Below are 27,395 nucleotides of genomic sequence, written 5' to 3' on the forward strand. Positions count from 1 at the left end.
TGGTCTTGATCCTCCTGTACAATGTCACAAACCTCCATCCATAGTTCTTCAGGCATTCTAAAAGGCACTCTAATCCCTTGAATCTATTTGTCACTTCCACTGTATAATTCTAAGGGATTTGATTTAGGTCATACCTGAATGGTCTAGTGGTCTCCCCTATTTCCTTCAATTTAAGACTGAATTTGGCAGTAAGGAGTTCATGATCTGAGCCACAGTCAGCTCCAGGTCTTGTTTTTGTTGACTGTATAGAACTTCTACATCTTTGGCTGCAAAGAATATAATCAATCTGATTTTGGTATTGACCATTTGGTGATGTCCATGTGTAGAGTCTTCTCTTGTGTTATTGGAAGAAGGTGCAGCCAAATAAAAAAGTTGTCTCCTTTTCTACTTTGCTAATACTACTACCTTAGTTCAGGCCCCTGTCATCCTGAACAATTAACATATCCTCCTAGCTGTTTATCTTGCTTGTAGTCTTTTCCTTTCACGGCCACCCACCACACAGGTGTTATATGTAGGGCAAAGTATCATGTCATTCCTTTGCTTAAAACTCTTGACAGCTGGTATTTCTTAGCTCCTTCACATGTGATGTCTTCCTTGATATAGCCTTTGTTGTGTGCTTCTTAGTTCTGATATGTTGAAGTGACCGCAGTTTCACTGTTTGATGCCTTTGCTTTCACTGTTTTCTTTGCAGACAATCTCATCCATTGCCTCCTGATTTAAGTTCAGGTGTCAGCTCCAGGAACATCTTGTAGACGGATGTTAGGTAGGTGCTTCCGTACTACCCTATGGATATTTTATCACTGGGCTGATGACATCAAGTTACTGCACAAGACAACTTTTTCTCCCTTTATTCATTTCTGTTACAGATGAAATAAATATGAATACAGCAAATATATACCTTTCCAGCAGGACTTTTCCTCCTGGGATAGGTTTTCAGGCCTTAAAGAGGCACATTTTGTTCTAAGGGCTCTTGAAGATGGAGCAAGAAAATAAGTAGTGATTCTTTTTTGATTCAGCCATCACACAGAGGTTGAGCATTAGTTAGATAATCCAGAACATCACATTTACTTTCCAATGTACTGTCTGTCTTCACAGTCAACTAAAAGTAAAGTGAGCTGTGCAGATCTGGGTAGCCAGCCCAGGATTAAAAATTGCCACACATGAGCTACATATCAACGAGCTGGAGGAATAGTAAGATAATACTGCGGGATGAAGTAATGCTCTTCAAAAAACATTCAGGAACACTCATATGTTGCTAAAAGATTAAACTTGAAGGAAAAGACAACCATACAGAACATATTTTCACAAACTTCTTTTTTTTATTACTCTTTGCACTATGCTTGGGAACAATATGTTTAGAAAAATATTATTCACTGACAGAACACTCAAATAAAAATCAGGTTTTTATCTATTAGAAAAGTCTCTTCTTGCCTAAGTGGTTTTCCTGCAAGGTCAGTAGATTCTGGAGCTGATCACCATATTGCTCGCTGGATCCCAGACAGTTGTCCATGATCAGCTAAGTGACGGAAGACAATACGGCTGAGCCTCCAGCGCCGCTTTACGCCTCGTGGACGGGACGTCATAACACATCGATTTCTGATTCTAACGGGGCAGCTATCCCGGGGAAGGGCAGCAATTTCTTCATCAGCCACCTCCTAAGGGAAGTTGCAACGTTATTTACACAGATCACATGCATTTATTTATTCTAGATGATGAGTCAATGCTCAGAGGAAGAGAACACAAAAGGCTAGATTCATTAATGCAGCCAAGTTTGGCAAAAGAACCCTGGGTACCATGATGAATTTTACTGAGTAGAAACAAACAGGCCAGAAAGAAACAATGCAGAATTGTTTGACATACTCGCAATGTAATTTTTCAAAATTAAACTGAAACCTAACAAACATAACCAAGAATCCACAAACTAAGTGTAAAGCTTGAAAAGCTTTCACCAACAGAAAACGGCTGTGTAACCAGCAACTAGACGAAGAAACTGTCAGTACCTAAGACTCCCCTCTCCTCCTTTCGGTCACTGACCTCCTGGCTAACATTCTCATTTCTCTTTTGGAAAATACATGAATGCATTTCTGTTGTCTCCCCAAATGATTTCCCCAGCTTCACTGAGAAAATCGATATAGAACACTGTGTAAGTTTAAGATGCACAATGTGATGTCATGATACATGTATATACTGCGAAAAATAATTACCACACTAAGGTTAACACCTCCATCACCTCACATAATTACCTTGTGTGTGAGAGAACACTGAAGATTTACTCTTTAAGCAGCTTTCAAATATGTAATACAGTAGTGCTATGGTCCACATGCTGTACTTATTTAACCTTATTTAACTTATTCACCTTATAACTGGAAGTCTGTACCCTTTGGCCAACACCTCCCCATCTCCCCTAATCCCCAGGCTCTGGTAACCACCATTCTACTGTTTCTATCAATTTGGTTTTTCAGACTCTAAATATAAGTGAGATCATACAGTATTTGTCTTTCTGACTTACTTCACTTAGCATAATGCCCTCAAGGTACATCTATGTTATTGCAAAGGGCAAGATTTCTTTTTTTAATGGCTAAATAGTACCATACTCTGGGCTTCCCAGGTGGCTCAGTTGGTAAAGAATCTGCCTGCCATGTGGGAGACCCAGGTTCGATCCCTGGGTAGGGAAGATCCCCGGGAGGGCATGGCAAACCGCTCCAGTATTCTTGCTGGAGAATCCCATGGACAGAGGGGTCGCAAAGTCAACATGAGCACACATGCAGTATCACACTACTGTACTCTGTGCCACTCTGTGTGTGCAAATCACACTCCTGGAGTGGCACGTTCACCTGCTGATAGACAGTCAGGCTGTTTCCATGCCCTGGCTACTGTGGATAATACTGGAGTGAACACAGGGATTCAGCTCTCTTCATTTCTATCTAGTGATTTCATTTCCTTCAGGTTTATACTCAGATATGGAATTGCTGGATCATATGTGGTAGTTCTAATCTTTAATAGTTTGAAGAGCCTCCAAACTATTTTCCACAGTGGTTGTGCCAATTTACATTCCCACCAGCAGTGCACAGGGTTCTCTTCCCCACATCTTCACCAACATTTATCTCATCTTTTGGACAGTAGCCATTCTGACAGGTGTGAGGTGAGAGCTCTTTGCAGTTTTTGTTTGCATTTCCCTGATTAGTTGAGCATCTTTTCATGTACCTGTTGGTCATCTGTGTCTCTTTTGGAAAAACATCTATTCAGGTTCTCTGCTATTTTTTAATCATTTTTTTGGGGGGTGCTACTGAGTTGCATGGCTTCCTTATATTTGGGGGCTATTAAGCTCTTGTCAGGCACATGGCTTGCAAGCGTCTTCTCGCACTTTGCAGGCTGCCTTTTCACGCTGCTGCTCTCAGCAGCACTTGCTTTCCTTTGTCTCTTGCACCTTTGGTGTCACAGCTAAAAAAAAAATCACTGCAAAGGTCAATGTCAAGGAGCTTTTACCCCTTGTTTCCTTCCAGCAGTTTCACACTTTCAGTTCTTTTAAGTCTAGCCCATTTTGAGTTTCTGTGAGTGGTGTTAAGATAGGGGACCAATTCTACTCTTCTGCATGTGAGTATCCAGTTTCTCCAGCACCACTCACGGAGAAGCTATCCACAACACCCACTGAGTATTTTGGCTCCCCTGTCAACTACTTGTTGACCACTCATCTGTGGATTTATTTCCAGGTTCTCAATTCCGTTCCACTGGTGTATGTGTCTGTTTTTATGCCACTACCATACTGTTTTGAATATTATAGCTTTGTAAACCAGGAAATGTGATGCCTCCAACTTTGTTCTTCTTTCTCAGGATTGCTTTGACTCTTTGATGGTCTTTCGGAGTTCCATACAAATTTTAGGATTATTTTTTCTATTTCTGTGAAAAAAATGCTATTGGAATTTTGATAAGAATTGCACAGAATTTATAGATGGCTTTGTGTAGTATGGGCATTTTAAAAATATTAATTCTTCCAACCTATGAACATGGAATATCTTATTTATTTGCATCTTGATTATGGTAAATGTTCCTTTTAATGTGCTGCTGAATTTGGTCTGCTAGTATTTTATGGGGAATTTTTCCATCTCTATTCATTAAGTATACTGACCTGTAGTTTTCTTTCTTTTTAGTGCCCTTATCTGGCTTTGCTATCAGGGCAATGCTGGGCTCATAAAATGACTTTGGGAGTGTTTGTTTCCCTCTTACTCGATTTTTTGGAAGAGTTTGAGAAGAACTGGCACTAGCTCCTCTTTAAATGACTGGTAGAATTTACTCCTGAAGGCATATGGTCCTGCACTTTTTTCCTGATTACTGATTCAATCTCCTTACTCATCACTGGTCACTTCAGATTTTCTGTTTATTCATAATTCAGTCTTGATAGGTTTTATGTTTCTAGGAATTTATCTCTTTCTTCTAGGTTAGCCAGTTTGTTGGCCTACGATTGTTCTTATCAATTTGTTATGATTCTCTGTATTTCTTTTGGTATCAGGTGTAATATTTCCTCTTTTGTTGCTGATTTTATTTGAATCTTCTCTCTCTTTTACTATGTTAGTCTAGCTAAACGCTCATCAATTTTATCTTTTCAAAAAAATCAGCTCTTAGTTTCACATATCTTTACTGTTTTTCTGGCTTACTATTTTCATTTATTTCTGTTCCAATCTTGGATTCTGCTAATTTTGGGCTTATCTGTTTTTATTTCTAGAACCTTGAGGTATTAGGTTATTTCCCATAAGATTTTTGAAGTATGCAAGTGTGAAACCTCTGAAGACCAAGTAGAAGGAAATGTCTGACATGAAGATGAAGAGGAGGAAGGACAGAAGCACAGAACCTTGACATCTACAGTAAAGATTCTGACTGCTGGAGATGCAAAGACAAGTGATCAGGTGAGATTTACATTTTTAAAACATCACTTGTAATGTAAGGAAATAAATATGGTAAGGGCAAAAATGGTTCAGGGGGAAAACACAGATTACTGCAGTAGCTAGCACTAAGGTTTTGTCAGGACAGATTTATTCTTATGTATGTGCTTAAAAGTATGTGTATTATTGTGCATGTGTGGGATAGACCCTTACTAGACTATGATGTAAGTAAAATAATTACTCTAACATATTAAAAACACATAAATGAGAAAATGTATATGAAAGCCGCTAAGTTTATATTGAGCTTCCCTGGTAGCTCAGACCAGGTAAAGAATCCACCTACAATGCATGAGACCTGGGTCTGGTGCATGGGTGGGGAAGATCCCCTGGAGAAGGGCATGGGAACCCACTCCAGCATTCTTGCCTGGAGAATCCCCATGGACAGAGGAGCCTGGTGGACTGCAGTCCATGGGGTCACAAAGAGCTGGACATGACTGAGTGATAAGCACAAGTTTATATTAATTATTAAGCCTTAAGCATAGTTCCTGACCTCCAAAAGCTCACATATATGTTGCTATTAAGAAATACTGAAAAATCTGTGTGCTAAAAATTACAAAACACTGATGGAGAAAAATCAAAGACCAAAATAAATGAAGTGATATACTTAAAAAAAAGAAATAATGATAAAATTATATGAAACATGATTAAGTCAATGAATGGTAATTAGCAAGAACTACAAAAGGAACTTAACAGGAGAAATGATTGGACTAGTAGAATGAAGTTTTATGGAGACGGAACATGAAGAACAGCTACAAATTGTTAACATGTGTATGAACATAAAGATTTAAGGCAGTGTACAACCGAGGAAACCAGAATTGAAAGAGACACATGTACCCCAGTGTTCATTGCAGCACTGTTTATAATAGCCAGGACATGGAAACAACCTAGATGTCCATCAGCAGATGAATGGATAAGAAAGCTGTGGTACATATACACAATGGAGTATTATTCAGCCATTAAAAAGAATACACTTGAATCAGTTCTAATGAGATGGATGAAACTGGAGCCAATTATACAGAGTGAAGTAAGCCAGAAAGAAAAACACCAATACAGTATACTGACACATATATATGGAATTTAGAAAGATGGTAATGATAACCCTGTATGCGAGACAGCAAAAGAGACACAGATGTATAAAACGGACTTTTGGACTCTGAGGGAGGAGGAGAGGGAGGGACGATTTGGGAGAATGGCACTGAAACATGTATACTCTCATGTAAGAAACGAATCGCCAGTCTACAGTCGATACAGGATACAGGATGCTTGGGGCTGGTGCACGGGGATGATCCAGAGAGATGGTATAGGGTGGGAGGTGGGAGAGGGGTTCAGGATTGGGAACTCATGTACACCCGCGGCGGATTCATGTCAATGCATGGCAAAACCAATACAGTATTGTAAAGTAAAATAAAGTAAAAATTAAAATTAAAAAAAAAAAGATTTAAGGCAGTGTACAAATGAGGAAACTAGGCAAAGGGAAAATGAGACAAAAGAGCATTCTGTGAGAGCCTGTAAATTCATTAGCACCAGGACAGAAATTCGCCTTGTAAGCTAGTTGGCAGGCAAGAAAGAGCCATGTTAAGTTCCCAGGATTAAGAGAGGCTCTACACAGCTATTGATGGTTCTCAAACCAGAGACTCTTCATGGAGGTCTTCATAAATTTGTCCTCCCTAACATCTTAAGCTTTGTTTCTCAGGAGCCACTTCTTATTACTGCCTAAATATAGGCAAGTAGCTTAATGTCATTACAATAAAAGCTGTAACAGAATGGTCCAAGGCACTCCGTTTTCTGCTTATCTGGCTGAATTTAGATAAGATTTAAAAAGAATCCATGATAATGAAGAACCTATATATTATTCTCCAAATCTATATGAATGAAATAATTTTTACTCTAAGCTTTTCATAAGTTTAATGGCCTTGAGGATGAGTTATAGACTCTGATAAGACTCCTGTATGCAGGTATTTTATGCTAACAGTTGGGCCCAGGACTTATGCTTCAGGAAGCCTGAGCTGACATTCTCTTTTTCAAGTTAAAGAGTATGACAAGAAGTCAAACCTTTATGGAAGGCCACCTCATGGGTAAAGGAATTCAGAAGCAGGCTTAGGGATGGCCTTGGATAAGGAATAATGTAGGTCATGTGCTGGGCACGCTGAAAGACTGGAATGAACTGGAGAGACACCATAGGTCAAATAACTATCCAATTTCTGTGTGGTCACCATGCCTCAGTACTTTCTAAGCATCACCTAATGAAATGGCTGCAAGGCTAGTTAAGAATGAATAATTTTTTTATTTGAAACTAATCAAAAGTTTCAATGGTATTTGTTTATGTTGACCAAGAAAACAAGATTCTAGTCTCTACAAAGTACACCAAGTTACAACCAACAGTATGAAGTGATTTGAGTTAACGATTTTCTGGCAGATACTCATCTTAATTAGCTAACCTGAAGGTGTTTTGGAAGAATAGTATTCTTCCTGAGAGAATTGATCCGTAGCCTCTCATCTGCATACTCATAGGCCATTTTCCTTCTCTTTACATCACGCAACATTCTCCAATCGACATAGTAACTTCGAGCTTGGCCTGAAGCTGATGAAGGAACCACCTAAAAGAGACAAGGAGTAAGTGGAGAGTCAGACCCAGGGTTTGCCAGAGGATCACAACCCACCTCCACCCACCAGGGGACCGTCACCAGCCTCTCAAAGAAAGAAAACTACTGTCCCGCAACCCACACAATAATCTGCAAATTCAGGCCAGACACTATCCTGGGACTACCTGGCCCCCGGCCCTCGGTGGGTGAACACTGCTGGGATGTAAAAGATGTCTCTTACAGAGGAACACTTCTCCAAAGTTGAGAAACATAACCAACCTATCACATACATAAAGTACAAACAGCACTTGAGATAAAATGAGGTGACAGAAAAACATATATGAGGTGAAGGAACAAGATAAAACCTCGTAAGAGCAACTAAGTGATGTGGAAGTAGGCAATCTACCCAAGAAACAGTTCAGAGTAATGATTGTAAAGATGATCAAAGGACTTGGCAGGAGCACAGATGCAGAGAGCAAGAAATTATAAGCTTTCAAAAAAGAATTAGAAAATACACAAGTAAAGTAATGCTGAAAATTCTCCAAGCCAGGCTTCAGCAATATGTGAACCGTGAACTTCCAGATGTTCAAGCTGGTTTTAGAAAAGGCAGAGGAACTAGAGATCAAATTGCCAACATCCGCTGGATCATGGAAAAAGCAAGAGAGTTCCAGAAAAACATCTATTTCTGCTTTATTGATTATGCCAAAGCCTTTGACTGTGTGGATCACAATAAACTGTGGAAAATTTTGAGAGAGATGGGAATACCAGACCACCTGACCTGCCTCTTGAGAAACATATATGCAGGTCAGGAAGCAACAGCTAGAACTGGACATGGAACAACAGACTGGTTCCAAATAGGAAAAGGAGTACGTCAAGGCTGTATATTGTCACCCTGCTTATTTAACTTATATGCAGAGTACATCATGAGAAACACTGGGCTGGAAGAAACACAAGCTGGAATCCAGATTGCCGGGAGAAATATCAATAACCTCAGATATGGAGATGACACCACCATTATGGCAAAAAGTCAAGAGGCGCTAAAAAGCCTCTTGATGAAAGTGAAAGAGGAGACTGAAAAAGTTGGCTTAAAACTCAACATTCAGAAAACAAAGATCATGGCATCTGGTCCCATCACTTCATGGGAAATAGATGGGGAAACATTGGAAACAGTGTCAGACTTTATTTTTGGGGTTCCAAAATCACTGCAGATGGTGATTGCAGCCAAAGACGCTTACTCCTTGGAAGAAAAGTTATGACCAACCTAGATAGCATATTCAAAAGCAGAGACATTACTTTGCCAACAAAGGTCCGTCTAGTCAAGGCTATGGTTTTTCCTGTGGTCATGTATGGATGTGAGAGTTGGACTGTGAAGAAAGCTGAGTGCTGAAGAATTGATGCTTTTGAACTGCGGTGTTGGAGAAGACTCTTGAGAGTCCCTTGGACTGCAAGGAGATCCAACCAGCCCATTCTGAAGGAGATCAACCCTGGGATTTCTTTGGAAGGAATGATGCTAAAGCTGAAACTCCAGTACTTTGGCCACCTCATGCAAAGAGTTGACTCATTGGAAAAGACCCTGATGCTGGGAGGGATTGGGGGCAGGAGGAAAAGGGGACAACAGAGGATGATATGGTTGGATGGCATCACTGACTTGGTGGACGTGAGTTTGAGTGAACTCTGGGAGTTGGTGATGGACAGGGAGGCCTAGTATGCTGCGATTCATGGGGTCGCAAATAGTTGGACACGATTGAGCGACTGAATTGAACTGAATAGAAGGAATCAGTATGGACTCAGTGATTCAGAAGAATGGATCAGTAAGCTGGAAGACATAGGAGTGGAAATCACTCCCATGTAACAGAAAAAAGAATGAAAAATAATGAGGCCAGATTAAGGGACCTCTGGGATAACAGGAAGCATGCTAACAGTCACATTATAGGGATCCCAGTGAGAAAGGGTCTGAGAAAATATTTGAAGAAACAATAGCTGAAAACATCTGTGATTTGGGCAGGGAAACAGTCACCCAAGTACAAAAAGCACAGAGAGTCCCATACAGGATTATTTTACAAAGGAAATATACCATAACACATTGTAATAAAAATGACAAAAGTTAGAGAGAGAATATTAAAAGCAACAAGGGAAAAGCAACAAATGACTTATAAGGGAATTCCCATAAAAGTACCAGCTGATTTTTCAGCACAAACTGAAGGCCAGAAGAATGTGCATGATGTACTTAAAAGTGATGAAAGAGAAAAACCTATAACCAAGAGTACTCTGCTCAGCAAGGGTCTCATTCAGATCTGATGGAGAAATCAAAAGCTTTACAGACAAGCAAGAGCTAAGAAAATCGAGCACCACAAAACCAGCTTTATAACAACTGCTAAAGAAACTTTAAGAGGCAGAAAAGAAAACAGCACAACTAGAAACAAGAAAATCACAAAATGGAAACACTCACTGGTAAAGGTAAACATACCATAAATGTAGGAAATCATCCATGCACAAAGCTAGGAGGGAGGTTAAAGACAAAAGTAAAAAGTAGTAAAACCATTTGTATCCACAATAAGCAGTTAAGGGTTACACAAAACTAGACGTAAAATATAAAATAAAGAATAGTAATCATGAGGGGAAGAGAGTACAAATGTAGAGTACCTAAAACGCATTAGAAAATAAGAGATCAACTTACAACAAGTACGTAAAAATACACACTCCAACACAAAACCTCATGGTAATGTCAGCAAACCAGAAGTCTGTAATATGCATACAAAAAAGAAAATGGAATCCAAATATAACACCAAAGCCATCAAATCACAAGAGAACAAAAGAGTGTAGGGAGAAAAAAGACCTACAAAACCAAATCCAACACAATAAACAAAATGGCAGTGAGAATATACATATCAATAATTACCATAAATGTAAACAGATTAAGTACTCAAACCAAAAGACACAGATTGGTTGAATGAATATAAACAGAAGACCCATAAATATGCTGTTGGTGAGAGACCCACTTCTCAAGAAATACAGAATGAAAGAGACAGGATGGAAAAAGGCATTTCATGCAAGTGGAAATCAAATAAAAGTTGGAATAGCAATACTCACATCAGATAAAATATACTTCTTAAACATGGCTACAAGAGACAAAGAAGGACATTATATAATGATCACGGGATCAATCCAAGAAGAATATATAACAACTGTAAATATATGTGGACCCAACATAGGAGCACCTCAATGGATGAGCCAAATGTTAACAAACATAAAAGCAGAAATTGAAGTAACAAAATAATAGTGAGGGACACTAACACCCTACTTATATCAACGGGGTATAACACCCCACTTATAACACCCCACAAATATCTATTCTGTCTGATCTATAAGTAACGAAACACAGGCCTTAAATGACACATCAGACCTGATATTTATAGAGCATTCAACCCCAAAACAGAATACACATTCTTTTCAAGTGCACTTGGAACATCCTCCTGGATAGATCCCATGCAGGGGCACAAAGCAAACTTTGGTCAATTTGAGAAAACTGAAATCTTATCAAGCATCATTTCCTATCATGATGCTATGAAACTAGAAATCAAGTAAAAGAAAACACACACACACTGAGATAAAACAATATGCTACTAGACAATCAATGAATCACTGAAGAAGTCGAGGAAGAAATCAGAAAATATCTGGAGACAAATGAAAATGAGATATAGCAAAAGCACTTCTAAGAAGGAAGTTAATAGTGATAAAAGTTTATCCAAGGAAACAAGAAAATCTCAAGTAAACAATCTAACATTACACCTAAAGCAACCAGCAAAAGAAGAAGAAATAAAAACCAAAGTTAGTAGAAGAAATCATAAAAGTCAGGGCACAAACGAATTAGCGACTAAAACATCAATAGAAAAGAGCAACGAAAGTAAAAGCAGGTTTTATTTTTTTTAAGATAAACAAAATTTATAAATCTTCAGAGAGACTAATGAAGAAAAAAAGGGAGAGCGCCAAAATCAGTAAAATCATAAATGAAAAAGGAAAAGTTACAACTGACACCACAGAAACACAAAGGATCATAACAGACTAGTATGAGCAACAATATGCCAATAAAATGTGTAACCTAATTGAAATGGACAAATTCTTTGGTACAATTTCCCAAGACTGAACCAGGAAGAAACAGAAAATTACTAGTACTGAAATGGAACCAATTATTTAAAAACTGCCAATAAGAAAAGTCTAGGAACAGATGGTTTCACAGAAGAATTTTACCAAACATTCAGAGGTGAGTTAACACCAATCCTTCTGAAACTATTCCAAACAGCTGCAGAGGAAGGGACATTTCTGAACTTATTCTATGAGGCCACCATCACCCTGATACCAAAACCAGATAAAGACATCACACAAAAAAAGAACATCACAGGCCAGTATCACTGATGAACATGGATGCAAAAATTCTCAACAAAATTCTAGCAAATAGAAGCCAACAACACATTAAGGATCAAGTTGGGTTTATCCAAGGATGCACGGATTCTTCAATATACACAAGTCAATCAATATGATACACCACATTAACAAATTAAAAGATAAAGATCATATGATAATCTCAATCAGTACAGAAAAAGCTTTCGACAAAATTCTGCACCCATTTATGGGTGCTCTTCATAAACTCTTCAGAAACTAGGCACAGGAGGAACCCATCTCAACATAATAAAGGCCATATATGATAAACCCACAGCAAATATTCTCAATGGTGAAAAACAAAGAATTTCCTCTAAGATAAGGAACAAGACAAGTGTGCCCACTCTTGCCACTATTATTCAACATAGTTTTGGAAATCCTGGCCATGGCAATCAGAGAAGAAAAAGAATTAAAAGGAATCCAGACTGGAAAAGAAGTAAAACTTTCACTATTTGCAGACAACACAATACTACACATTGAAAACTCTACAGATACTATCAGAAAATCACTAGAGCTAATCAATACACAGAAATCCCTTGCATTACTATACACTAACAATGAATAATCAGAAAGAGAAATTAAGGAATTAATCCCATTCACCATTGCAATAGGAAAATAAAATACCTAGCAATAAATCTATTTAAGGAGACAAAAAACCTGTACTCAGAAAACTAAAAGATATGGATGAAAGAAATCAAAGATGACATAAACAGATGGAGAGATATACCAGGTTCCTAGATTGGAAGAATAAACATTGTGAAAATGACTATACTACCCAAAACAATCTACATATTCAATGCAATTCCTATCAAATTACCAATGGCATATTTCACACTTCACAATTCGTATGGAAACACAGAAGACCCCAAATACTCAAAGCAATTATGAGAAAGAAGAATGGAGTTAGAGGAATTAACCTTCCTGACTTCAGATTATACTACAAAGCTACAGTCATCAAGATAGTATGGTGCTGGCACAAAAACAGAAATATAGTCCAATGGAACAAAATAAAAAGCCCAGAGATAAACTCATGTACCTATGGGCACCTTGTTTTTGACAAAGGAGGCAAAACTATTTAATGAAGAAAAGATAATCTCTTCAATAAATGGTGCTGTGAAAACTGGACAGCTATATGTAGAAGAACGAAATTGGAACACTTCTTAATACTATACACAAAGAGAAACTCAAAATGGATTAAAGACCTAAATTTAAGACCAGAAACTACAAACCACCTAAAGGAAAACATAGGCAGAATATTCTTTGACATAAATCACAACAAGATTCTCTATGACCCATCTCCTAAAGTGGTGGAAATAAAAACAAAAATATATAAATAGGATCTAATTAAACTTAAAAATTTTTGCACAGCAAAGGAAACCATAAAGAAGATGAAAAGACAACCCTCAGAATGGGAGAAAATAACTGCAAATGAAACAATTGACAAAGGATTAATCTCCAAAATGTACAAGCAGCTCAGGCAGCTCAATATTAGGAAAACAAAGAACCCAATCAAAAAATGGGCAGAAGACCTAAACAAACATTTCTCAAAGAAGATATACAGAGAGCTAATAAACACATGAAAAAAATGCTCAACACTGCTTATTATTAGAGAAATGCAAATCAAACTACAATGAGGTACTATCTCACACTGGGCAGAACAGCCACCATCAAAAAATCTATGAACAATAAATGCTGGAGAGGATGTGGAGAAAAGGAAACCCTCTTGCACTGATGGTCAGAATGTAAATTAATACAGCCACAGTGGGGAACAATATGGAGATTTCTTTAAAAACTAAACTACCATATGACCCAGCAATCCCACTACTGGGCATATACCCTGAGAAAACCACAATTCTAAAAGACACATGTACGCCAGTGCTCACTGCTGCACTATTCTCAACAACCAGAACATGGCAGCAACCTACATGTCCACTGACAGATGAATGGATAAAGAAGTTGCGGTTCATATATATAATGGAATATTACTCAGCTACAAAAGGAATGCATTTGAGTCAGTTCAAGGGAGGTGGATGAACCTAGAGCCTGTTATACAGAGCGAAGTAAGTCAGAATATTAACACTGTATACTAACACATATATACGTGGAATCTAGAAAAATGGTAATGACAACGCTGTTTGTAGGCAGCTATAGAGAAGCAACATAGAACAGACTCAGAGACACAGCGTGGAAAGGAGGTGGTGGGACGAATCTAGACAGTAGCATTGAAACACATATTTTGCCATATGAAAAACAGATAGCCTGTGGCAACTCACTATAAGATGCAGGGAGCTCAGCCTGTGCTCTGAGACAACCCAGAGTGGGACGCAGGTTCAAGAGGGAGGGGACATATGTATATCTATGGCTGATTGATGTTGATGAATGGCAGAAACCACCAGAACATTATAAAGTATTATCCGCTAATTAAAAAGAAATAATTTTTAAATAAGAAAAAGAAATTCAACATCCATTTATGATAAAAATTCTCCACAAAGTGAGCACAGAGAAAACACACTTCAACACAATAAAGGCCATACATGATAAAACCACAGCTAACACCATCATACTCAATGGTGAAAAGCTGAAAACAGTTCCTCTAAGATCAGAAATAGTCAACAAGCTGGAATTAAGATTGCCGGGAGAAATATCAATAACCTCAGATAAGCAGATGATACCACCCTTATGGCAGAAAGTGAAGAGGAACTAAAAAGCCTGTTGATGACCACTGGAAAAACCATAGCCTTGACTAGATGGACCTTTGTTGGCAAAGTAATGTCTCTGCTTTTGAATATGCTATCTAGGTTGGTCATAACTTTCCTAAAGGCAGAGGAGCCAGAGATCAAATTGCCAACATCTGCTGGATCATTGAAAAAGCAAAAGAATTTCAGAAAAACATCTATTTCTGCTTTATTGACTATGCCAAAGCCTTTGACTGTGTGGATCACAATAAACTGTGGAAAATTCTGAAAGAGATGGGAATACCAGACCACCTGACCTGCCTCTTGAGAAATCCGTATGCAGATCAGGAAGCAACAGTAAGAAGTGAACATGGAACAACAGACTGTTTCCAAATAGGAAAAGGAGTATATCAAGGCTGTATATTGTCACCCTGCTTATTTAACTTATATGCAGAGTACATCATGAGAAACGCTGGACTGGAAGAAACACAAGCTGGAATCAAGACTGCCGGGAGAAATATCAATAACCTCAGATATGCAGATGACACCACCCTATGGCAGAAAGTGAAGAGGAACTAAAAAGCCTGTTGATGAAAGTGAAAGAGGAGAGTGAAAAAGTTGGCTTAAAGCTCAACATTCAGAAAACTAAGATCATGGCATCTGGTCCCATCACTTCATGGCAAATAGATGGGGAACCAGTGGAAATAGTGTCACTTTATTTTTTTGGGCTCCAAAATCACTGCAGATGGTGACTGCAGCCATGAAATTAAAAAATTAAAAGACGCTTACTCCTTGGAAGGAAAGTTATGACCAACCTAGATACTATATATAGAAAACCATAAAGATGCCACTAGAAAGCTATTAAGGCTCATCAATGAACTAGATAAAGCTGCAGGATAGAAAATGAATACACAGAAATCTGTTGCATTTCTCTACACTAACTACAAAAACTCGAGGAGAATTAAGAAAACAACCTCATTTATCATTGCATCAAAAAGAATAAAATAGCACCCTTGAGGCTCAGATAGTAAAGACTCTCCTTGCAATGCGAGAGACCAGAAGGGACAGGCTACTCACTCCAGTATTCTGGCCTGGAGAAGTCCATGGACTGTATAGTTCATGGGTCGCAAAGAGTCGGACACAACTGAGCCACTTTCAGTTCACTTCACATCTACCGAGGCTTCCCTGGTGACTCAGTGGTAAAGAACCTACCTGCCAATGCAGGAGACATGGGTTCAATCCCACCATCAGGAAGATCCTCTGGAGAAGGAAACGGCATCCCACTCCAGTATTCTTGCCTGGGAAATCCCACGGACAGAGGAGCCTGGTGGGCTACAGTCCATGGGGTCTCAAAAGGGTTGGACACAACTTAGCAACAACAATAAAGCCTACCAAAAGAGGCAAAAACCCGTACTCCAAAAACTGTAAGACCTTGATGAAACAAGGCACAACACATAGAAATATATACCATGTTCTTGGGTTGGAAGAATCAATATTGTGAAAATTACCAATTTTATTGTGAAAATTACCAATACTACCCCAGGCAATCTATAGACTCAATGCAACCCCTATCAAATTATGAGTGGTATTTTTCACAAACTAAAACAAAAATTTTTTTATTTGCATGGAATTATAAAAGATGGAATAGCCAAAGTAATCTTAAGAAAGAAAAATGGAAATAGAGGAAATTAGGCTCCTTGGCTGCTGACAATACTGCAAAGCTACAGTAATCAACAGAATATGGTTCTGGCACAACAACAGATCAACAGAACAGGACAGAAAGTCCAGCAATAAATCCCTGCACTAGGGTGAATTCATCTACAACAAACAAAGAATATACAATGGAGAAAAGACAATCTATCCAGGAAATGGTCCTGGGAAAAGTGCACTGCTACATTTTCCTAGAGGAAACACAGGCGGAACAGTCTTTGACATAAATTGCAGCAATATGTTTTTGGATCCATCTCCTAGAATAATGGAAATAAAAACAAAACTAAACAAATGGAACCAAGTCAAACTTATAAAGTTTTGCACAACAAAGGAAACCTATAAACAAAATGAAAAGACAACTCATGGGCTGGGAGAAAACATTCACAAATGATGTTACTGACAAGGGCCTGATTTCTAAAATATACAAATAGTACACGCAGCTCCCTAACATAAAAACTAACCACCCAATTGAAAAATGGGCAAAAGGTTTAAATACACATTTCTCCAAAGACGACAGACAGATGGCCAAAAAGCACACACACAAAGGAGTTCAACATGATTAATTCTCAGAGAAATGCAAATCAAAACTACAATTAGTTATCATCTGATACTAGTCAGGATGGCCATCATCAAGAAGCCTACGAATAGCAAATGCTGGAGAGAATGTGGGGAAAAGGGAACCCTCCTATACTGCTGGGTCAGAATGTAAACTGGTACAGCCACTATGGAGAACAGCATGCAGTTTCCTTAAAAATCTAAAAACAGAATTACCAGCAATACGATCCAGCAATTCCACTCCAGGGCATATAGCTGAAGAAAACCCTAACTCAGAAAGATACACGCACCCCAGAGTTCACTGCAGCACTACTTACAACAGCCAGGACATGGAAGCAACCTAGATGTCCATCAACAGAGGAATGGATAAAGAAGTTGCGGTACATATATGTGCATGTATATGCAATGTAATATTACTCAGCCATAAAAAAGAATGAAATAATGCCAACTGCAGAGACAAGGATGGACCTAGAGGTTGTCATACTCAGTGAAGTTAAGCTAGACAGAGAAGGACAAATATCCTATGATATCACTTATATGTGGAATCTAAAAATATTGTATAAATTATTTACAAAACAGAGTCACAGGTGTAGAAAGAAATCTTACGGTTTGGGGGGTGGAGGAAAGGGATAAATTGGAAGATTGGAATTGACATATACACATTACTATATACAAAATATGTAATTAATAAAGACCTACTGTATAGCACAGGGAACTCTACTCAACACTCTGTAAGGACCTATATGGGAAAAGAGCCTAAAAAAGTGGCCATATGTCTATGCATAACTGACTTACTTTGCTGCACAGCAGAGACTATCACAACAGTCAATCAATTATGCTCCAATAAAAAAATTTTTAATCTAATTAAAAAATGAGCAGAAAACCTAAAGAGACATTTCTCCAAAGACATACAGATGGCTAACAGGTACATGTGCGTGTGTGCGTGCATGCTTAGTCACTTCAGTCGTGTCTGACTCTCTGCGACCCCATGGACCATGGCCAGCCAGGCTCCTCTGTCCACGTAAAGATCCTCAATATCACTAATTCTCAGAGAAATGAAAATCAAAACTACATTGAGGTATCACTTCATACAGGTCAAAATGACCACTATCAAAAAGTCTACAAATAACAATTGTTTGAGAGGGTGTGGAGGAAAGGGAACTCTCCTACTTTGTTGGTGGGAATGCAAACTGGTACAGCCTCTATGGAAAACGTTCCTTAAAACTAGAAAGAGTTACCGTATAATCCAGCAATTCCACTCCTGGGCATGTATCTGGAAAAAGCTCTAATTCAAAAAGATACATGCACCACAATGTTTATAGCAGCACTGTTTCCAATATCCAAGATATGGAAGCAACCTAAATGTCCATCACAGATGAATAATAAAGATGTGGGGTATATACACACACAAGGGAATATTACTCAGCCATAAAAAATGAAACAAGGCCATCTGCAGCAACATGGATGGATCTAGAGATTATCATATTATGGGAAGCAAATCAAAGACTCATGATATCACTTATATATGGAATATTTTTTAAAAAATGATACAAATGAACTTATTTACAAAATAGAAATGAACTCACAGATACAGAAAACAAACTTATGATCATCAGAGTGGAAGGGGAGAAGAAGAGATAAATTAGGAGTGTGGGATTAACAGATACACATTAGCATGTATAAAATAAACAATAAGAATTCAGAGTATAGCACAGGCAACTATATTCAGTATCTTGTAATAACCTATAATGGAAAAGAATTAAGAAAAAGAACACACACACTGTAGATCAACTACAGCTCAATAAAAAAAGAACTAAAAAAAAGACAAAGTGGATTCATCCTCCCACCTCATCCCTTATCTGCCCAGTGACCATACCCCCATCCCAGAGGTATCCAGTTACTAATTTCTTTTCTGTAGCCTTCCAGAGATTTTTGCCTGTAAAATATACGTACATACTCCCCCTCCCATGTTTCTTCTCCTAGCTGTTTTTTTCACATTTAACAATAGATCTTAGAGCTCTTTCTATATCCATGTTTAAAAGCTTCCACATTGTTTTAGGTTGCATAATATTCCACTATATGGAAGTGACCAGGTTCAGGAGATACTATCTCATAATAGGGCCTCTTTGGCATATTGTTTATTTCAAGCAAAAGGAATCTGAGAAACAGCATGTCCAAGAAGGATTTTATGACCTTCCCCTGAATCAGGTCTTAAGACCCTCACATGAGAGGGTCCCTCTGTATACCCAGGACATGAAAGAAGCATCTTTATCGCTGAAGCCTGAGGAACACTGAGAAGAATCTAAATACCTGGCCATGCTAAGTTTCCTTTAGTTTTCTACACATAGCTCATGCCTTTAGTCTTACCACATTTTCCCATGGTTTACCAGGCTTCATTAACCCTAGCACAAAACCCACTTAGGTTTAACTCCTTTGGTTCTCCTTTCCTTATGAAAACTCCTGTGTTGGGTAAAACTTACAAATTTGTATGCTTTTCTCTTGCTATTGACACAAGCGCCCCAGCTGAGAATTTTTTCCCTCCCCACAGATGCATCATGATTTATTATCCTGAGACCTACTGGTGGACAACTAGACCATACCTCACCAGTCATCATTATAAACAATCTGCAATGAATAATGTCTTATGTAAACCATTGCATATATATTTGTATATATCAGCAGGATAAAGTCCTAGAAGCAGAACTGCTGGGTCAATGGGTACTTTGAAATTGTCACTCAAAACTCATTTCTTAGTGTGAGTTGTCCAGTAACAAGACAGAGGGTCTCATGTTTACATGGTGATAGCCAACAGTTCTGACTAACAGTACACACAGAGTATAGGGCATTAGAAACTCAAGTCTTTCCCAAACCAGAGCAGATATTATACATTCATTAAATTACAGCTGTGGAAAATGATGGCTTATAACTGCTGCTTTAGAAAAAACACATGCACGGCATGACACAGAATATAAAGCTGAAAACGAGACTACTAGACTAGAAAGATAACCTCTTTGCAGCCTATCAACAAAAGATAAACTGCCTTCAATGCTTCAAAGTCTCAAGAGGAAATATAACAACTCTAAAATCATCTTTTAGAAATAAGATAGCATGTATCAAATCGATACGGAAATTTCACTCATGACTGAGTCAAATGAGTACCACGGTCACACTGGCTGGAAATAAGCGTCACGGAAAGAGGGCTCAGGCAAGGCTTTGAAGGACTGACAGAATTCTGATACAGTTAGGAAGCGGGGGAAGGGAGAGAAGGTGGAAGTTTTTCCAAGCCAAACGAGGAAACGGACAAGATAAGAGTGGTAAGGTCCAAGGAGGTCATTCTGGCTGAAACAATTCACCTGAAGGGGCAATGCAATGTCTGCTGTTACCTATGAAACTAAAAGCAAAAGAGAATTAGAAACCAAAATTAAATATTTTCCCCTTCAATTCTTTCCCAGACTATCCCTAATCAGTGTTCTATCATCTCCTAACAGGTTTCTATTTATTTAAGAAAAAACAAGGAACTTTTTATTCTTTCTGTACAACTTTTTTCCTGACTATAAAGGCAGTACACTTTTAAAATAAACATTTACTGGTCTCTTGCATTAATTTCTTCTGTAACAGTTTATGTCCTTTGCCCACATTTCTATTATATTTTCTTGCCAGTTTATAACAGTGCTTTACATGTCAAGATTGCTTCTATTCTGTTCTGTGCATATCCTAACCTACCCCTCTCTCTCACCCCTCTTCATCTCCTAAAACTATTCCACTGGACTTTCTTCAACTCATGGTCTACCATCATCAATATCTTCTAAATCCTCAACTTCTCTTCACAATTCCTCCAGATATCTGCTCAACAGTTTCCCCTATAGCTCTTTCTCTCCCATGACTGGGAGGAAGCTTTCTTGCTCTTTACTGCAGCTTCCAGACTGTCCCTCCTTCCTGAGAGGAAGCCGTGACTCTTGTGCAGTATAACTCACTGGGCTATACTTCCACCACTGCAGTCGTCTACCACAGCCCCCACCGTTCCCTTCCATTTTCCACTGTCAATCTTGGCGGTCACTCCTTCTGCCTCAATTGCTGGTGATCTTAACACAAGTGAAATCATACCCTGATCTCTCCACTCCTCGAACTCTTTCCTCCAGTCATTTTGTCCTCCACTCCTCTTTTCATATTTACTTCCATGCTGGAGCTCTTTTATTCCCAGGAGGTGAAAGCTTCTATTATCCAATTGTGTGTACCTCATACTCTGTCACTTCTTTCTAGCATGTTTCCTCTAACACCCTAATAACAGCCCCTCTGGAACTTTCAATCCATTGCTCCTGCCAGCTTTTCACTTGTCTCTCAGCTTTTGACTTCCTATCTCCCGCTTGTGTTGCTCAGTCGTGTCTGACTCTTTGCAACCTCATGGACTGTAGCCTGCCAGGCTCCTCTGTCCATGGGGATTCTCCAGGCAAGAATACTGGAATGGGTTGCCCATGCCCTCCCTGAGGGGATCTTCCCAACCCAGGGATCAAACCCAGGTCTCCCACAATGCAGACGGATTCTTTACAGTCTGAGCCACCTGAATTCCACGGTCTGTAAACACAATATTGTCTTTCATACACCCTCAACTCCCTGATCCCTCTTTCCCTTCACCTTATTGGTTCTAATCCTTGCCACTATTCTCCTGATCTACTCTTGACTATTTTACACCACCTCTTCTTTCTTTAAATCCCTGACACCTGCTCCCACATCCCCATGTTTAGCTGATGACTTCACTTTCTCTTCAATTATGAAATCAAAAGCATCTATAATCAGATATATAGGACAGACTTGTGGTTGCCAAGGGGGAGGGGGCATGGGGAAGGGCTGGATAAGGCGTTTGGGATTAGCAGATGCAAACTATTATATATAGAATGGAAAAACAACAAGGTCCTACTGTATAGCACAGGGAACTAAATTCAATATCCTGTAATAAACCATAATGGAAAAGAATATGAAAAAATATGTGCAACTGAATCACTTGTTAATAAATTAACATAACATTGTAAATCAACTCTACTTCAACAAAATAAATTTTTTTAAAGCATCTGCAATCATATGCACTACATTCCCTCCTGCTATTAAATTATTAAAGATCTACTCCAATACAGTAGCCACTAACTGCACATGACTAGTGAGCCCTTGAAAAGTAACTAGAGGAATGAAATTCTAAATTTTATTTAATTTTAATTAATGAAAAAAATCTAAACTTAAGCAAACATTAAAAAGTTTTAGTTTTGATAGGACTACACTTTCCATCTTAACCGTGAAAAATTTAGAATCCAAACTAAGATGTACTCTTAAGTGTAAAATACAAACCTGATTTTGAAGATTTAGCATGAAAAAAAAGAACGCAAGATCTCACACATCACATTTATAGATTACATGTTGAAATACAATATTTTTGATAAACGTATTTAAAATATTTTAATAAAATTAACTTCATCTGCTAATTACTTTTTTTAATGTGGCCACTCGAAAACTGTAAGTTACAAATGTGGTTGGTATTTTATTTCTATTGGACAACGCCATTACAGATTAACTGTTCATGTTCTGAAGACCAAATAATCTAACACTAAACTCATCACCTCTTGCCTACACAAGCTACAGCTTCAGCAATTCTTCCCTCTCCTATATTATCTATTTTCCCCCCTCTACAGAATCTTTCCCTTTGACACATAAACACGCAGACTTCTGTCACGCTAAAAATAAAAAACACCACAAAACACCCGCTCTTAACCCACCCCCTCTTCAGCTATTGACCCAATTTTCTGTTCCTTTTTGCAGCAAAACGTCTTCAAAGGTTCGTCTACGTGTGTGGTCTGTGTTTGTAGTTTGCACGAAAGATAGAATGTATTTCTTTCCTCCCATTCTGTCTCTAATACTTTCACCCCCACCACACCATCGAAACCGCTATGCTGCAGGTTCCAACAATTCCCACGCTGCTAAACCCAACAGAGGGGCTACCAGGTGCCGCAGTGGTAAAGAATCCGCCTGCCAATGAAGGAGTCCCAAGAGACGCCAGTTTGATTCCTGGGTCAGGAAGATCTCCTGGAGAAGGGCGCGGCAACCCACTCCAGTATTCTTGCCTGGAGAATCCCACGGACAGAAGAGTCCGGCGGGCTAGTCTATGGGGTCGCAAAGAGTCGGAAGCGACCGAGCAGGCACGCACGGAAACCCAACAAGCAATGCTCAGCCCTCTTAACTGACTTTAACCAGAGTTCCCCACTCGCTGCTCCTGGAGTGCTTCCAGGCCACCACGCTCTCCTCTCTCGCTCTGTTCAAGTCTCCTTTGTTCGGCTTTCTTTTAACTTTGCGAGGTTTTGGGGGCCTCATTCTTCAGACACCTTCTGTCTCCACCTACACTCGTAAAGTGGAGTCAGTCTGCAGGCTTTCAACGCCAGTCAGCTTTAACCCAATTTACATTCGCAGCTCGGCCCTCCCCGGGATCAAGCCGGAGGAAGGAAGCGGACAGAGAACCCTGGAACAGGTCTGCACTGGGCGCTCCTGGTGGCAGAACAGTGGAGGACCTGTGGGTTTGAAAGTTCACAGAAGGGGAGGAGGGTATAACGGCGCGGGCCAGACCTGCCGGACGATCCGCAGCAGAGATCCGAGCATGGAAGCAGCCATCTTGTTGACCGCAAATGTCAAACCGCTGCAACTTTATTAACACTGCCGCAGACAGCGAGGACACGAGGGGCGGGACCTGGGCCGCAGGGGGCGGCTCTTCAGCGTTCGGGAAGGAGGGGATAGTTAATTGGATTAGCGTTCTCGCGGTATTCAACGGAATTTGGGCAAAACGACAGTCTGGAAGCTTAGCTGTGATGTTGATAGTGGTATGTGACGCTTTTCACCTGTTCCTCCCTTCTTGAGCGGTTTACACACCCTCTAAAATTACCTTTGTCCTCATTCACCTCCTTTTCTTCCACCCTTTCTTACCTGTCTGTTCATTGTCACCAATGTCTCTTTCTCTAAATTCTCGCTCAACCTGCTTCTCCTGTATCCTCCATTAGTTTAGGATGCTACTTGCTAGAAGCCCACAGTTAACGGCCAGTTCTTCCTCTGTCCAGTTCTTTCTTCGTCCCTCGTGTAAATTTTGCAGATCTCTCTTTTTCTTTCAGCTATAATGGTCATATAACCATGTTGGTAATGGCAATGCTGCAGTTCCATGTGTATGTCTAGGACTTAAAAATATATATATTTTAAAATATATATATTGTGTATTAGAACTTTAGGTGAAAAGCTCTTAAAACATTCCCCCCCACCCCCCACCCCCACCCCGGAGCGGGGGTTGGGTAGCGCGGAGCTTTGCCATTTTGTTAAAACTGCTGTTTTCGGTCTGTAGTACAAGGAACTTTCAGTTCATGTTTATAACTAAAGTCCTTGGGTCTGGAATGAACCTTTTGTGGGGCTCCTTTCTATAGCAAGTAAGGCAAATACCACCCACCTGCTATCCTCCTAGACGAGTATATGTTAGCTAGTATATTAATAGATGTGTTGATTTATGAATTGATGTCCCTGTGTGCCATTTACCTCTACATTATTGGACAGGAGTCTTCTGGAAAGGGAAGTTGAGTGCAGACTCCTTTCTTTAGAGGTTCAGGTTTGTTGGAACATGGCTTATGATCTGGGGTTGGATTGACTGAGGCCAGCTGGCAGGAAAGACCAGCATGAGCTCCTATTAGGGTAGAATTAGAGAATTCCTGGACCAGTGTCAAGCAGGCGTTTAGTCCTAACTCTAGCGCCTTTGATAACCTTTATTTTCTCTCCCCAGAGCTGAGGGTTATCTTCTGCAGTCGTAATATGGAAGAACCTTTGTATTCTACTACAAGTTAATCACTAAAGGGACGCTACCTATAAGCTTCAGTTCAGTTCAGTTCAGTCACTCAGTCGTGTCGGACTGTGCGACCCCATGAATCGCAGCTCGCCAGGCCTCCCTGTCCATCACCAACTCCCGGAGTTCACTCAGACTCACGTCCATCAAGTCAGTAATGCCATCCAGTCATCTCATCCTCATCCTCTTTCGTCCCCTTCTCCTGCCTCCAGTCCCTCCCAGCATAATGGCACATTTCTGTGAAACTTTCCTGATGGCTTAGCTGTAAATAACCTGCCTGCCAATGCAGGAGACTTGTGTTCCATCCTTGGGTTGGGAAGATCCCCTGGAAGAGGAAATGCAACCCACTCCAGTATTCTTGCCTGGGAAAAATATCCCATGGACAGAGGAGCCTGGCGGGCTACAGTCCATGGGATTGCACAGAGTTGGACAGGACTGCATAACTAAGCACACAGGCACATTTCTGGGAACCCTGTCTTTTGGATAATAAGAATTAAGTTGTATATAAAAAAACTTTTTATTTAGTACACAGGCAACGTCCTGACTAGGCCTGTCTGTGAATGACTGAAGGAAGGAAGAAATTAACACATCCACTCTGGAGTCTGGCTGGAGCCAAGACAACCCCCTCCTGTTTTAGTATAAAAGAAGCCTAAATTGTAACTTCAGGAAGATAGTTCTTTCGGACACTAGTTTCCATCTTCTCCATCTGCCAACTTTCTGAATAAGGTCGCTGTTCCTTGTCCCAGTAACTTATCTCTTGATTTATTGGCCTGTTGTCTGGTGAGCAGTATGAACTTGGACTCAGTGATGTTGCTAAAATAGTAACACGATCAGCTAGCAAAATAGGTGAGTCAGCTTTATATGCAGCAGTCTTTTGCTTTCTTTCTGTAAAATTCATTCTGACAGCATCTTTAAACAGCTTTGTAACTTTTTAAAAAATTGTGGTAAAATATACACAGCATAAAATTTACCATCTTAACTATTTTTATGTGTACAGTTCAATGGCATTAACTGCACTCACGTTGTTGTACAAACATCGTTGCCGTAGATCTTCAGAACATTTTTATCTTCCCAGACCAAAACTCTTTACTCATTAATCAGTAACTTCTCATTACCCCTGCACCCTAGACTCTGGCAACCACCATTCTGCTTTCTGTCTCTGTAAGTTTGACTACCCTATGTACCTTATATAAGTGGAATCATACACCTGTTCTTTTGTGTCTGACTTCTTAATATCTTCAAGGTTCATCCACGTTGTAGCAGGCTTCAATACTTCCCCGGTTTTTACGACTGAATAATACTCCATTGTATGGATGTTACAGCATATTGTTTCTCTGTTCATCTGTGGATAGTCACTTACTTTGCTTCTACCTTTTGGCTATTGTGAAAGCTACTATAGATATGTATGTATTTATGATATCTTAAATATGAGCCATGCCGTGTAGGGCCATCCAAGACAGATGGGTCATGGTGGAGAGTTCTAACAAAATGTGGTCTACTAGAGAAGGAAATGGCAAGCCACTTCAGTATTCTTGCCTTGAGAACTCCATGAATAGTATGAAAAGGCAAAAAGATAGGCCACTGAAAGATGAACTCCCCAGGTCAGTAGGTGCTCAATATGCTACTGGAGATCAGTAGAAAATAACTCCAAAAAAAATGAAGAGATGGAGCCAAAGTGAAAGCAATACCCAGTTGTGGATGTGACTGGAGATAGAAAAAAGTCCAATGCTGTAAAGAGCGATATTGCAGAGGATCCTGGAATGTTACATCCTTGAATCAAGGCAAGTTGGAAGTGGTCAAACAGGAAATGGCAAGAGTGAACATTGACATTTTAGGAATCAGCAAACTAAAATGGACTGGAATGGGTGAATTTGACTCAGATGACCATTATATCTACTACTGTGGGCAAGAATCCCTTAGAAGAAATGAAGTAGCCCTCACAGTCAACAAGAGTCTGAAATGCAGAACTTGGATGCAGTCTCAAAAATGACAGAATGTTCTCTGTTCGTTTCCAAGGCAAACCGTTCAATATCACAGTAATCCAAATCTATGCCCCGACCAGTAATGCTGAAGAAGCTGAAGTTGAATGATTCTATGAAGACCTACAAGACCTTCTAGAACTAACACCCAAAAAAGATGTCCCTTTCATCATAGAGGACGGCAATGCAAAAGTAAGAAGTCAAGAAACACCTGGAGTAACAGGCATATTTGGCCTTGGAGTACAAAATGAAGCAGGGCAAAGGCTAATAGAGTTTTGGCAAGAGAACACGCTGGTCATAGCAAACATCCTACTCCAACAAAACAAGAGAAGACTTTACACATGGACATCACCAGATGGTCAATACCGAAATCAGATTGATTCTGTTCTTTGCTGCCAAAGATGGAGAAGCTGTATACAGTAAGCAAAAACAAGACTGGGAGCTGACTGTTGCTCAGATCATGAACTCCTTATTGTCAAATTCAGACTTAAATCGAAGAAAGTAGGGAAAACCACTAGACCATTCAGGTATGACCTAAATCAAATCCCTTATGATTATATAGTGGAAGTGAGAAATAGATTCAGGGGATTAGATCTGATAGACAGAGTGCCTGAAGAACTATAGACAGAGGTTCATGACATTGTACAGGAGGCAGTGATCAAGACCAT

The 27,395-nt window shown here is 39.5% G+C and overlaps 1 protein-coding gene across 1 annotated transcript; it reads right to left on the reverse strand.

Annotated features, from left to right (window-relative positions):
• MRPS14 (mitochondrial ribosomal protein S14) lies at window positions 1,298–23,631 on the reverse strand. The gene is made up of 3 exons (XM_005690908.3): window positions 23,500–23,631; window positions 7,376–7,534; window positions 1,298–1,655 (listed from the first exon to the last, which is right to left on the reverse strand). Exons 1-3 carry the CDS (start codon window positions 23,542–23,544, stop codon window positions 1,473–1,475), a joined length of 387 nt encoding a protein of 128 aa, XP_005690965.3. The 5' UTR covers window positions 23,545–23,631; the 3' UTR covers window positions 1,298–1,472.

The sequence above is a fragment of the Capra hircus genome, chromosome 16 (genome assembly GCF_001704415.2).
Source record: "Capra hircus breed San Clemente chromosome 16, ASM170441v1, whole genome shotgun sequence".
In the NCBI taxonomy this organism is placed as follows: Eukaryota; Metazoa; Chordata; class Mammalia; order Artiodactyla; family Bovidae; genus Capra; species Capra hircus.

Coding starts and splice junctions, on each gene's coding strand:
- MRPS14 (XM_005690908.3), bottom strand. CDS start 23,544: ATGGCTGCTTCCATGCTCGGATCTCTGCTGCGGATCGTCCGGCAG. Junction 7,535..23,499: donor TGCTGCGGATCGTCCGGCAG/GTCTGGCCCGCG, acceptor TGTCTCTTTTAG/GTGGTTCCTTCATCAGCTTC. Junction 1,656..7,375: donor TTCTTCCAAAACACCTTCAG/GTTAGCTAATTA, acceptor AACTTCCCTTAG/GAGGTGGCTGATGAAGAAAT.